A 14050-nucleotide genomic window follows, 5' to 3' on the forward strand; every position below is an offset into this window, starting at 1 on the left:
GGGTCCCGGCGGCGGACACGCCGGGCGAGGGGACGGCCCCGCCACAAAGCGCGCTTTGTTCTGCGCTCCCCCCGGGAGCTGGAACCAATGGATTGGCGGCAGCTGAGGTCATCTGTCAGGCGGCGCCGGGGGTCAGGCCCGGGGAAGGGGCGGCGGGGCGCGCGGGCGGATGGGCCGGCGGGGGTCGGTGTGTGCGGGCCCATTAACCAGGCTGCTCTCGCCGGGGGCTGGGCGGGGGGGGGGGGCGGGGGGCAGGTCGCTGCTCCGCCAGAGGCCTCATTTTATCCATCTGTCCCACCGGAAAGGTCATTCTGTTCCGTCCACCTGGTGAGACTACCGTGTCAAGGATGGCCGAGAGGAGGAGGAGGAGGAAGATGATGGGGGCGGTGAAGAGAGCATCTTTGTAACGAGCACTCCTCGCCTTCCTGGTCCATGGAAGTGCTCCAGGCAGGATTCGAACCCCAGAGGCTGGGTCTGACCCGGGAGGCACATGTGCTTTGTAGCACAGAGGACCTGTGTCTGCCCCCCCCGGGGGGGGGCCCTTCCTGGTTCCCTGCTTGGACCTTGGATGCCAGACTTGGCCTGCCCTCCAGGGCTGATAGCTGGAGCTGCCAGACCTGAGTCCGGGGACCCCTTGAAGACAATCCTGGTGTGTGTGTGTGGGGGCTATTCCAGGGCAGAGTCCAGCTAGAGCGCCGTCCCTTGCTGCCCCCCATGTTTTTTTCTGACTGGAGACAGATCTGGGTCTGAACAGTTTCCTCCACCTCCTGTAAAACGAGATCCCATTTGTTCCCTCATTCACGCCCCTAACAGCAGGTACCTCCGCGTTCCCATCATATCATGAGACAATTAGGCTGCTAAACACTCCATGCAGGGTCCCCTGGGCGGGGGGCGAGGCCATCAAGACCAGGGAACCCCAGAAACTGCCCCAAATATTTGTGTTTGTGTGTGTTCCTGGGGAAAGAACTCATGGCTGTTCTTTTAGGATTCTCCACTGGCTTCATGACCCCCCCCCCAAAAAAAGAAAGTAGTTAAAAGGAGCAGCGGCTGGAGTGCAGGGAAGGAAAGCAGCCCCCCAAAGTTTGCTGGAGGGACAGGCACTTGGCACAGCCACTCTGGAGAGCAGTTCGCCGGCAGCTTGGGCGTTGCAAACTGAACTATGTATCAGCCAGGCGGTCCGCTTCAAGGTGTGCAGCTGGGAGAGCAGAGAGGGTGATGGGGGACGGTGTTCACAGCAGCAAGATAACCGTGAACCCTCGAATGTCCACCAACAGGAGAACGACTAATAAACGATTACACTTACACCCTGGAACGATGAAAAGAATAAGCTAACCCTAGGTGGAATTTATTCACTCAACAGGTGTTTACTGAGCACTTACTATGTACCACCCGTTGTTTATGGCACCGAGGCTGCAGTGATAGATCAAGTCCTGTCTGGAGAAGTTCCATGTTCGTGGGTGAGATAGTTATAAACAGACACAGAAGGTGATTTCAGGGACGCTGATACATGTCAGGAGGAAAAGAAATCTGAGTTAAGGTGATAGAATGATGGGGGAGGGAGCTCTTTTAGACAGTCTAGTGGTCAGGGACGGCCCCTCTGAGGAAGTGACCAGAATGAGAGAGACCGACCCTAAGAGAACGAAGACACTAATGAGGCGGATGGCTAGGGCAGATTGCAAGTGTCATCTGCAAAATAATGTAGAAATGAAAGGTATTCTTTACTCACACGCGAACACTACTACGCAGTCAGAGAAAGTTCTGGAAGGGTAAATGCCAAATTAATGCAGGTAATTGTCCCAGTTAGGGAGGCCAAGGGACCACTAAGACTAGGACTCACGGTGGACTTTAGCCTGTACCTTGTATTTTAATTTTTTAATGTTTAATTAGTATTTGAATATCTTAATGTTTTAAAGGTGAATATATATGAAACATGAAATTTTAAAAAAAGTGTTTAAATCTATCGTGGTGAAGAGGGTTGTTTGCAGGGCACGAAGGGGCCCCTCCATACCGCCTTTCATTGGACTCAAGTTCCTGGAGGCAGTGGTTTGGTTGGGGAGGGGACACACCGTTGGATCCCAGGAGCCCAGAAGAGACACGTGGCTCAGCCTAGAGGGGCAGGAAGCTTCCTGGAGGAGGCCTCACCTCTGCAGAGCCTGCCACTGGCTGGCTCAGCCTCCCGAGGCCAAAAAACAGGCCTGGAGAGGTCATGAAGTGTGCAAGGACGCAGAGCGAAGAGTGGTCAGAATAAGAAGAACCTGAAACTACAAACTCCCAGCTCAGTCCCCTTCTCACGCCTGGACTCCCTGGCTTCTCTGTAAGTAATTCATACGCCTCCTTTGAGCCGGCCTCTCGGGTCCACTCCCTTCCCTACCTAAGCTTGGCGGGCTAGAGGCTCAGCCTGCCTCTCGCAGGCCGGAAAACACCGCCACCTGCTGGCGTAGCCGGGGAAACGCAGCTCTCATCCTCCACTGAGAACAACTGTTTTCACCCTTCAAGACCCACTTAACCTTCCTGAAGAATGACCAACCCCTCCCACTCCAAGTCTGTTCTGCACGCCCCCCCCCCCAACAGTGCCTAGCAGGGCTCTTAGCATGGCCCACTTGTGTCTTTTTTTTTTTTTTTTTTTTTTTTCTGAAGCTGGAAACGGGGAGAGACAGTCAGACAGACTCCTGCATGCGCCCGACCGGGATCCACCCGGCACGCCCACCAGGGGCGACGCTCTGCCCACCAGGGGGCGATGCTCTGCCCCTCCGGGGCGTCGCTCTGCCGCGACCAGAGCCACTCTAGCGCCTGGGGCAGAGGCCAAGGAGCCATCCCCAGCGCCCGGGCCATCTTTGCTCCAATGGAGCCTTGGCTGCGGGAGGGGAAGAGAGAGACAGAGAGGAAGGAGGGGAGGGGGTGGAGAAGCAAATGGGCGCTTCTCCTATGTGCCCCGGCCGGGAATCGAACCCGGGTCCCCCGCACACCAGGTGGACGCTCTACCGCTGAGCCAACCGGCCAGGGCTCCACTTGTGTCTTATCTGCAAGAAGAAAAAACCCTTTCAGGAAGGGGCAACCATTCTGTCACTCTAGCCAACGGTACTCCTACGAGGTCGTTCCTCATGGGAGACGGTGGCACCTCAGGACAGCATGGTCTACAAATCATGTCCTTAGATTCCTGACCCTTGCTACCAACCTTAGGGACAGACAGTCCATTTGACGGCTTGGAGAAAGCCCCAGGGAAGGTTCTGTCCAATGGCATAGTGGACCGTGTGCACGAGCTGGCCCTAGAACACAGATCTCCCGGGAGCTAGCCCAGTGGGGGGTGGAGGGGGTGTCATCATGTCTAAAAATAACTGACGCAGTCCGGCTCTGTGATTCCCAGCTTGTGGTCCCTGAGCAGCGGCGGCAGCAGCACCTGGGAACTTGTTAGAAAAGCAAATTCACAGGTCCCTCCCCAGATCTCTTGAATTAGAAACCGCGGGGATAGGGCCCCTGCTCCAACCAGTCTGAGAACCTGAACCATTGGCCTAAAGCAAGTACACCCCTCTTTTCACTAAATAATCCTTTATTCTGGAATGAGTTTCGATTTACAGAAAAGTTGCCAAGATAGCACAGAGCGTCTCAGCCTGCCCCAGCCAACATCAGTGTCGTCCGTCGCGTGTGGTACGAAGTTGTCAAAGCTAAGAGATGAACATTGGCGTGCTGTCCTTATGCCCTTCTTCCGTGTCTTCCCTTCCCTCTAGGGCTCTTGGCTTTCAGAGGCCCCTCTGGAATGTTCCACCCGACCTCCCCCATCCCTCCAGCGCAGATAACGAGATGCCCCCACTAGAGCGGGCCCGGGCCTGGGAGAAATCCACCCCCTGCCCTAGCACCTCTCCCCCTAGTGTTGAGAGCCGGGACAGTGTCTTAGTGACCAGGCTGGGCAGAGCGAGGCCCTGTGTAGGAGAGAAACACTGCCCTTCACCTGTGCCAACCCTTTGTGACGGATGGAAAATGCCACAAGTCATTTTCAGTTTCCTTAAGAGGAATAGTCTGTCTCCCTACCCCTGGAAGCTGGGCCAGCCTTTTAATTTGCTCTGACCAAAAGGACTCAGCAGAAGTACGCTCGTACCAAGCCTGGCAGAACTGGGCCTAGACTTCCAGAGGCCTCGCAGCTTCTAGTCCTCATCCTCTTGGAATCCGGAGGCCACCGTGAGGTTAAACCTGAGCCAGCCTGCTGGAGAGGCCGCACGGAGGAGAACTGGTCACCCAGCCAACAGCCTGCCAACTGTCAGACAAGTGAGCTAGGCCGCCCTGGACCCATCTGAGGTGACAGCTGATTGCATGTCGTCCCCAGGAGTGACCCTAGACAACCTAACCTCAGAACTGTCCAGATGAGCGTGGTCCAGACTGCCAACCCACAGAGCAGGGAGCACGTGCATGACCTGTCCCTGGCTGCTACGGTCGGGGCTGGTGTGTTACGCGGCAGAGGCTAGCTGACATCACGATTCCTCTCTAGGCAGTGGGCTTCCAACCTCACTGCAGGAAGCTGAGTGCCAATCCCGGGAAATGGGATACGATTGGTCCCCTCAACTGTGACAGTTCTGTTCCCTGCTTGCTGTCTTAGCTCTTTGCATCTAAGGGTGGCAGCGGTAGCTGTTTTGGGCCAAGGAGAGCGAGGAGGAAATCTGCAGCCGAGAGAGCAGGAATAAGGCCTCTGAAGAAGGTCTGACTTTTATGATAGAAGCTGACAGGTGCAGCTGGCTTGGCCCTTCCTTGTCCCCACTCCTTTCTTTCTTGAGCAAAGCCACGACTCCTAGAGGCACAGCAGCTGTCTTGTGACCATGAAGTGACAAGCAAGAAGGGAAGCCGGAAAGGACCACAGAGACGTGGGCCCTACCTTTCTGAGCTGTTGTTGGTACCGCCAGTCACCTCTCCCCAGAATCGATGCTGGGTGGAAAAACGAACGTCTCTTTGTCAACCTAGGTTTTCTTTTACTTAGAGCTAAATGTATTCCACACAAAGACAAGAATGCAGAAGGAGCCTGCCCTGTGGTGGTGCAGTGGATAAAGCGTCGACCTGGAATGCTGAGGTCGCCGGTTCAAAACCCTGGGCTTGCCTGGTCAAGGCACATATGGGAGTTGATACTTCCTGCTCCTTCCCCTGTTCTCTCTATCTCTTTCCTCTCTCTCTCCCTCTCTCTCTCTCTCCAATAAAAATGGATAAATAAAATTAAAAAAAGAAAAAAAAAGAATGCAGAAGGATCCTTGACCTTGGGAACCCAGAGCCAGCAGCAGGTGGGTCTCCACACCCATTTCCTGTCTTTCTTCCTCTCAGTAATCCCGCAAACGCAAAGACACAGCCCCGTTTCCACAGCTCGGGACCTGGGCCTCCCACACTGTTGGGGAGTGAGCTCCGGATCTTGCAGCTAGCTAGCAGAGCGGGCGCTTAGAGTCAGACCGCCTTCCTCCAGGTGTAAAGAGAATGCTCCCTGCTGCATCTTCTGCACGGCCCAGCCCACGAGAAGCCAGGTGTGTCCTCTGGGCTTTTGGGAGTGTTGGCAGGGGCCAAGGAGCCTGCTATTGCAAGTCTGGTGTGGACGCACCCAGGTACACCCTCAGGTCCGAGATGGTGGACTGGACGAGCTTGGCAGGGATGGTCTCTCGCTGCAGCTGCTGGTAGGCCGCGTAACGGTGGCAGCCCCCGAACGAGTAGAAGTAGTTACCACCCTGGGCTCCCTTGATCCAGAGGACATCGATGGGGGGCACGCTGTCTGGGTCCTCCTGGAGAGAAGAGGGCCACAGGGTCAATGAGGATGGAACAGGGCTGGGCAGTTTGCAAAGCAGACCTCATTCACCTGTGTTGAGTTCCTACAGGGCATGCACACTGGCTAACGCTAGCCGGAGAGAAACACCGTCGAATAGTCAGGAATTTTGTGAGTTGGTTGACATCACCTTGATAGCTTGACATTCAGCCATGGTGAGAGTATTTACACCAGGGAAATGGGCAGATACTACAAATCAGATACTTTTCCTCCCTAGAAACAAGGTTGTTAAACATTTTATCAATACACCACATGCATCTATATCTGCATATACCTACCTACACACACATGTCTATCTGGCACTGTCCTGGACTTTGGGAATAAGGGGCAGCCCCTGCCTTCACGGGGTTCAGTCTAGCAGGACAGATGAAATGAAGATGTGAGTGTTGGAGCGACAAGTGATAGGAAGACAATTATACAGGTTGACATGACAGGGCTGGAGGTCCACAAGGCCTCTCTCTGAGGTGACAATGGACCAGAGAACTGAACATAGAGAAATCCACTTGGAAAGACAGGTGGAATAGTTCCGAGCAAGATCCCGAATGCCAGGTTCAAATCTCAGCTCTGCTGCTTAACTGCTATGTGACCTTGGACAATCAAATCTCTTTGTGCCTAAGTTGTCCCATCTGTCAGATGGGAATAAAGAAAACATACTCACCTCATAGAGCTGTTGGGTTAAACGAGTTAATCTATGTGAAGCACTTCGAACAATGCTTGGCACACCGAAAGTGCTCACTAATAAGTCTGAGGAAAGATCAGCCCAGGCAGAGCGAACAGGAGGCGCAAAAGGCCTGTGGCCGGAACCAGTTCACCGGATTGGAGGAAAGGCAAAGATGCCCGTTGACCCGAGTGAACTAACTCAAGGGGGGCGGAGGAGCGGAAGAGGGCAGAAAAGTCAGCAGGAACCCACGGACAGGGGCAGGTTCGTTTCTGAGAGCAGTGGGTGGGCCCTGGAGCATTTCAAACAGGGGAGGGTAACTCGATCTAATGAATATTCTATTAAGTTGTCCCGGGAGAGCAGGCTTGGTGGGCTGGAGGAAGGCAAGAAAGCAGGGAGGATCCAGGTGAGGCCTCAGCAGGTTTTCAGGGGAAGAAGCAGGCTGGGGGGTGGGGTGGACGGGAAACGGAGAGGTGGACAAGTTTGGGGCGTGTTTTGGGGGCAGATCTGAGGGGACTGGTTGGTGGCAGGGGTGAATGTGAGAGAAGAAAAAGAGGAAATTTTAAGCTGACTTCCTGGTTGGTATGCAGCCAGCTGGACTGTGGGTGGTCCCCAGAGTAGGGACAGCCTGAGGCAGGGCTGGGTTGGGGGGCAGAGCACACTGGGCAGACCACGCCCCGTGTGAGCTGCCTGGCAGGCCTCCCGCCCCTGGCCCGTGGTTCTCTCTTAACTATGCTGCTTTGATGGAACGCTTATCCATTCGTTCTAGATATAATTATGAAGCACCAAGTTAGGAGCTGGGGCCCTGCAACCAGGCAAACCTGAAGCTGAATCTCGGCTCCTTCAAAGAGCAGCTGGGGAACCCTGAGCAAGGGGCCTGGCGTCCTGAGCATCTGTCCAAATGGGCACTGTAAAGCCAGTAGCCAAGGCCAGGGCAACTATCACAGCCGCCCGGCCCATGCAGGTTCGCACTGGATTCGGACAGTCGGTAAAGAAATAACGGAGCCAAGAACTGATGGGCCTTTATCTTTATTCCTAGCTTGCACCTGGCGGGCAAGTAAAAACACACACTGGGCTCCAAAACCCAATCACATTCAGTGCTCACAAAGCTACTGATTTATCCGAGTTTCCTAGAATCAAAGGTTTCTAGCTCACCAGCCTTATTCTCCTCAGTTCCCCATCTCCTTCCTTATCCCAGATACAAACTCTGCACAAACTGGCATCTCACTCAGCACTCCGCCATCTTGGCTGCTTCTCCTGGCCTCCTCCACTGGCCTCCTTCTGCTCTCTCCTCTAATGATAATCTCAGGAACCAAGAGCACAAGCTCCCGCTCCGTCCCCATTTTATAGTGTAGAAATCCAAACTCTTAATCCAATATACAAAATAGGGAAGTCTCTAATACAAAGTCACTTCTCTGAGGCATGATTGGATTGTACCACCCCACCTCAAAAAAGGGTGGGAAAGGCTTAATCCCAAAACCAAGCCCCAGGCTACAAGGATTCTGCCTGCCCAGAGACACACATTAATATCACCTGGGCAACGGCCTCCACGTGGGCAGCGTTAACTTTAACAAAGTGAGCATAATACATTTTATCCGCCCAACAGGCACCGCGAAAGGAAGACACTCTTGGTAGGGCCGCTGCCCAAGTAGCCTCTGTAGGAGGCTGATGCATGTGGTGGGCGTGTGGGCGCAGAGCACAGCCCGGCCGTCAGTGGAGCACTCACGGGGGTGGGGGTGGCGGGTGCAGACGTGCTGGGTGCTGGTGGCATGATGGTGGGTGGATGGGCGGGAGGACAGCTGGGCGGGAGGACAGCTCCCCCAGAGGGCCACACCCTGACCCCTGGAGCCTGTGAATATGTTACCTTACAGGGCATAAAGGACTTGGTTAATATCAAGGATCTTGACCTGGGAGGTTATCCTGGCAGAAGAGGAGGTCTGAGGTTGCCGGCTTTGGAGATGGAGCAGATGCCACTAGCCAGGGAAAGTGAGTGGCTTCTAGTCGCTGAGGAAATGCACTCTCCCCAGGAGACTCCAGAAGGGAATGCAGCCCCGCCACACCTTGAATTTAGCCTGGTGAGACCCATGTTGGACTTCTCACTATAGAAGAGCACATCTGTATTGTTTTAAGCCAAGACATTTCTGGTACTTTGTTATAATAGCCAGGGAAAAACTAAGACCTATGGTAAACAAAGACAGGTCTGGTTCTCGCTGTCACAGAGCATATGGTTCTAGTGTGGAAGTCAGGTGTCTACACAGCCCATGAAAACCCACTGGGACAAGAACTATGTTGGTAGGCACATTAACCCATAGGGGCCGTCAGGGAAGACACTGACCCTGAGACGGGAAGACCGAGGCGTTAGAAATAATAAAGCAGAGAAGGCAGAGTTTTCCTGGCAGGGAAATAATAAAGCAGAGAAGGAAGAGTTTTCCTGGCAGGGAAAAGGCCCGTGCAAAGGCCCAGGGTGGGTTACAGCGTTCACGGCTAGGTCCTCCACCCACAGCCAGGCAGTGTGCTAGTACTGGGGGAACAGCCGAGATAGGACAGAGTCCCTGCTCTTGTGGAGTTCACACGAGGTGGGACAGACAGACAACGAAACACGAACATACGTGTAATCTAGTCTCAGGTGCATGTACATGCTTCATGAAGAAATCCCTCAGGTTAAGGGGGCAGATAGAGAGGCCAGGGCTCTGTTAGCCAGGGTGGACAGGGCGGTGGGGACAGGAAGAGCCCTCCTGCCCCCGCAGCTATCTGGGGGAGCGGCTCCAGGACTGAAAGACGTCTGGTGTTTGTTGGGGCCTGGGGTCTCATATGGTCACCTTCCAAGAGTCTGAGGGAAGGGGACAAGATGCCATGCAGGCCTAACGTGACACATCTGTCTCCCCCCCTTCCCCAGTGTTCCTGCCAGGGTCACTCCGGCATTCTTGAACACCCTGCCTCGGTGATGGGGCTGAGCCCTGTCCTCTCCCTGCTCCAGTTGAAACGGAGCGTCCCCAGCAGACGTGACATGCACAGTCAGAAGTGACAGCATGGCTTATTTCCAGACAGTGTAGTGGCCACGCTGCTGGGCACGGGGGCCAGGCTGTGCCACTCTTTAAGTATCTGACCTTGAAAAAGTTGCTTAAAACTCCTCCTGAGCCTCAGTTTCCTCATCTGTAAAAGAGGAACAATAGTCCCCACCGCATAGGGTTGGCATGAAGAAGCTAAGGCACTTAAAGCCGCCCCTGGGCCACTGCAAATGCTATCTTTCTGTTAGCGGTCGTTATTTTCAGCGTCTCGTCACTGCCCTGCTTGCTCAAGAGAGGAGAAAGAGGCCCAGAGAGGCCTGTCGAGTCGCTCAAGGTCACACAGCAAACGCCGCGCTCCGGGGGAGCCCGGAATCAGACCCCTCCGGCGTCCAGCGCGACCTGCCCCCTCCGGCGCCCTCCGTCCGGCCGGCGGCCCTGGCTTCTCACCCGGATCGTGTTCACGAGGCTCTGCACCTTGGCCGGCTCCAGCACAGACGGCAGCGGCCGGATGAGCACGCTCATCGGCACGTTGTGCACGGCGGCGATGCAGCCCGAGTGGATGCTGCTGCCCTGCGCGCCGCCGCCGCCGCTGCCGCCGGGCCCGGGTCCCGCGGGTGCCCCCGGGCCCGCCCCGGCCCTGCCCAGCGCTCCCGCGCGCAGCCCCATCGCGCCGCCGCCGCCGCCGCCGCCGGCCGGGCCACCTTCCTCTCCCCCGCCCCCCACGGGGCTTTCACCGGGCCGGGCCGGGCTGTACCATTCCGCGCGGGCGGGCGGGGGCCACGGGCCAGGGCGCCTTTCTCCCCCGGCCCCGCGGTGGTCCGGTCCCTTCCCGGTGCCCCGCACCCCGACGTCAGCTCCGCGGGCTGGGCGCCCCGGGACCCGCGGGACCCGCGCGGGGCTCCGACTCTCCGCTGGGGGGCGCCTCGCCGTCTCCCCTCCGCCGCGTGGCGTCCCGGGAGTGGAAGCGCCCGGACCGGCTGACTCAGGGTGAGTCTGCAGGTCGTGGGGCGGGAGAGCGCGGGTGACGCACAGTCCGGGGTGACTCAGGCCCGCGGGGTCCGGGGCGCGGGCGGGGCGGGGCGGGGCGGGGCGGGGCCGGACCTGTGGAGCGAGCATGAGTCGGCAAAAACCCGTAGTAGTTGGCCGCCCGCCGGTCGGAACCCTATCGATAATAGCCCCGGAGGTTATAATAGCGACAACAGTGACACTAGGAATCTGACGCTGTTGGACACTATTCTAAATACTTTGCATTTATATCAACTTACTTAAATTTCAAATCAATCGTGCAAGCTAGGTAGGCACCTGCATAGTCACCCTCTCAGCTAGGAATGGTACCCACTGGGGCGGGGGCTGCTACTTGGGCCAGTTACTGACACTTCCTGAACCCTCTGCAAAAGGGGGTTATGCTGCCTGTCGTTCAAACTTGTTAGGAGTGTGAATTGAGAGGATGCGCATAATAAGTGCTCAGTGAGTTTTTGCGTAACACCCATTTTACTGTTGGAGATCATTGGTGTTGGGTCCTTAGTCTCTCGCAAACCTTAAAACGCTGAGACCATCAACATAGAACCCCTGTGAACACCTAAATCATGCTTTGTTTCTGGAAGTAGAACTGACACCCACACCTCGGCCCCAGAATTATTGAGAATTAGGGAATTTCATCAAGAAGAGGCAGGAGAACAGCTTCTGAAATGGAAAAGTGGAGATCTGACCCGACTCTCTCATCATGGTATGCCCAGTGAGGCCTCCACTCTGGGTATCCAGTTCCGTATAGTAAGACCTATGGTTCACCTCAACATGGCTTCAACATTGAGATTTGTTTATTTCCAAAGATGTTTGGAGGTAGGTGTATCCGTGGTTGGTAGAGTAGTTGATCAATGTTATCAGAGACCCAAGTTCTTTCTCTCTTTTTGTACCATCATTCTCCATGGTCTGGTTTTTATCCTCAGACTTGCCCCTCATGGCTCCAAGATAGCTGCGGTAGCTCCAAACATTACATCACTGTACAACAACTTCTAAAGGTCGAAGTTACAATATCCTTTTGTGCCTCTTTTTTTAAGAGTGAAGAAACCTTTACTAACCACTGCCTACCCTCCTACTCCCTTGCCCAGAGACTTTTCCTTGTATCTCTTGGCAAGAATTATAACACATCTGTGCCTAAACCAATCCCTAGTAAGGGGAGTAGAGTTACCACGATTGGCTTAGCTCAACTGGCATTCACCTCTGGGTTTAAAAGGATTTACCTTCCACTTAGCCCGTGATCTCTGAACAAAACTGGCAAAGCCTGGTAGCTGCAACCTCGTTTTCTTGTGTAGGTCTGGAACTAGAAGCTGGCGAAATTTTGGGATATGCACAATATCCTTTTGTTTTAGTTTGGATTCTCCCAAAAGTAGACCCTTAGACAAAGGCTTGTGTGAAAGTCATTCATCTGGGAGATGTTCTAGTTATTATTGGCTATAAAACAAACCACTCCAAAAATTAGTGGCATAAAACAACTGTTTTATTATCCTCATGAATTCTGGGTCAAGAAATCAGACAAGGTACAGTGGGGACTGCTGGTCTCTTTTCTATAGTATCTGGGCCATCAGCTGGCACATGAGTTGATAGCTGGGGCTGGAATCATCTGGAGGTGACTTTGTTTACAAGTCTGGCAGATGGTACTGCCTGTCAACCAGAACACCTCCATGTGGTCTCTGCATGTGGCCTGGGCTTCCTCATAGCATGGTGCTAGCTTCCAAGAGCTACTGCCCCAAGAGAACCAGGCCCAAGCTTCGTGGGCTTTTCCAGTCTGGGGCATCACATAGAATTATTTCTGCAGCATTCTATTTGCCGGAGCCGTCACAGCCCCGCCTCCCAGTCCCAGGCTCAAGGGCAAGGACAGAGACTCCATCTCTTGATGGTAGAGTAACAAGGTTCTAAAAGAGCTTGTGGGTGGGGAGAATTGTTGTGACCATCTTAGGAGACACATCAGCTGTAGGAGGTGACCCCAGGGAGGACCGGGGAAGGGAAGAGTGGCAGTAAAGGGCACCCTGATGAGCCGGTTGACTTGGTGGGCAATTGGGGTTCACTTCTTCCAGGGACTCGGAGAAGAAACATCATGTGTCCTGTGTCAGCACTGTCCCTCTGAGGGGCCGGGAGTGGGGGACTAGGCATTTGCACGCTGACTCTCGTGACCTTGTTGGTTGAGGGTGGCCTGAGGATGTTAATTCTTTGCCATTTCTGGGCTGCCCTGTACACAAACTGAGCAAACATCCGAGGACCCAGAGGATGAAGCTGCCTGCTTACGGCGACCTCAGAGGTGGCTTCAGGGAATAAGGGGCAGGGCATCAATACACTCCTTTTCGGTCAGTACCAGCCGGAGTCCATGTCTGCTGTTTACAACCAAGGGCCCTATCTCCCTGTTCTCCCCATCCTGCTCCTGGGCTCCCTGCCCCTCCCCTTCTCTTTCCTTTTTGACAAGATCAGGCAATCAGAAGCAGTGTGTAGTAGCCACAGAGGACTGTGTGTGGCTGGCCAGGGGAGATAACTAGTGCCTGGGGCCCTCAAAGTCCCATGGGAGACGTTGTGGGAGGTTCTCACGCCACTGTCATTGCTGGAGACACCTAGTGCACACCTCAGAATGCAGCTGCCAGCCCAGAGGGTGCGAAGGGACAGGTGGGTGGGCACCAGCCTCTGGAGGCGGACAGGATGAGGCTCTGAGAGTTGCGTGCGCTGCCTCCAGAAGAAAGAAACCTGAAAGGTGGCCCCAGGGAAGATGGGGTCCCAGGCTTCGACCCCAACCCCCAAGCCTGGCCCCCAGCCCTCAAAGCGCACAGGCCCCACCTCTTGGCGAGTCTGTGCTGAGGGTTGGGATTAAGTGGCATGGTGTTGGTGGCCCCCAGGGAAGTTTTTAGTAAGGCAAGGACAGATTTGTGTTTTGAAAGATCACCAAGACAGCTAGCTGGCATGAAAGATGGGTTGGTTGTCTAGCGTCTTTCCCAACACGTAATAATGGGTAGCTCATGAGCTCGAGGGGCAGGTCGCTGTTTTTGGACAACTTTGAGCCAAAGTCAACCTTTTTTGCATGCGTGCACTTGCTGCTCCTGTGACCAGGAGGGCTGGCCGGAGATCCAGCCAGAGCTGTCAGAGGGCAGATCTGGCTCCTGGTTTGTGTTGGAGGTGTGATTCGAGGTGCAGTTCTTCAAGCTGAGGCACGTCCTTTCCTATAAGTCACGGGCTCCACTATCGCCCCAGGTATTTAGGCAACCTGCTCTCTTCACTTGTGTCATTAATCCGGTTCTTGTACCCTTTGAGTTTGCCGACCCCAGTATTTGAGGGACATTAAAACCGAGGGTATCTGGGACTTTGTGGATGTCAAGGGACCCCTGGATGTGTGGGACCCCTGATGGCAGTTACAGGCTGGTCAGGCTCCAGGGAGGGAAATGAAGTGGGAAAAATCCGGCTTCCTCTCAGAAGCCCTCCCCCCCGGCAGCCCCACCCACCCCATCACGAGGTCCAGAGGCTCAGGTGAGTGGCCAAAGTCCCTTTAATATCCCTGAATCGCGTTACAAGTAATACTGCTGGAGGTGAGGGGGGGGGGGGGATGGGGGTGTGGGGCAAGAG

General features: G+C 55.0%; 1 protein-coding gene across 1 annotated transcript; it reads right to left on the minus strand.

Annotated features, from left to right (window-relative positions):
- Positions 1-3529: 3529 nt before the first annotated feature.
- Positions 3530-10409, minus strand: SRXN1 (sulfiredoxin 1). Its single transcript, XM_066384145.1, has 2 exons — positions 9899-10409; positions 3530-5744 (listed from the first exon to the last, which is right to left on the minus strand). The coding sequence occupies exons 1-2, from the start codon at positions 10115-10117 to the stop codon at positions 5541-5543; spliced, it is 423 nt and encodes a 140-aa protein (XP_066240242.1). The 5' UTR covers positions 10118-10409; the 3' UTR covers positions 3530-5540.
- Positions 10410-14050: the final 3641 nt, after the last annotated feature.

Source organism: Saccopteryx leptura, chromosome 5 (genome assembly GCF_036850995.1).
Source record: "Saccopteryx leptura isolate mSacLep1 chromosome 5, mSacLep1_pri_phased_curated, whole genome shotgun sequence".
NCBI classification, from domain to species: domain Eukaryota; kingdom Metazoa; phylum Chordata; class Mammalia; order Chiroptera; family Emballonuridae; genus Saccopteryx; species Saccopteryx leptura.

Excerpts from the sequence above, each read along its gene's own strand:
- SRXN1 (XM_066384145.1), bottom strand. The coding sequence starts at position 10,117 with ATGGGGCTGCGCGCGGGAGCGCTGGGCAGGGCCGGGGCGGGCCCGGGG. Across the intron at positions 5,745-9,898 it reads GCCTCGTGAACACGATCCGG|GAGGACCCAGACAGCGTGCC; the intron begins GTGAGAAGCCAG and ends TCTTCTCTCCAG.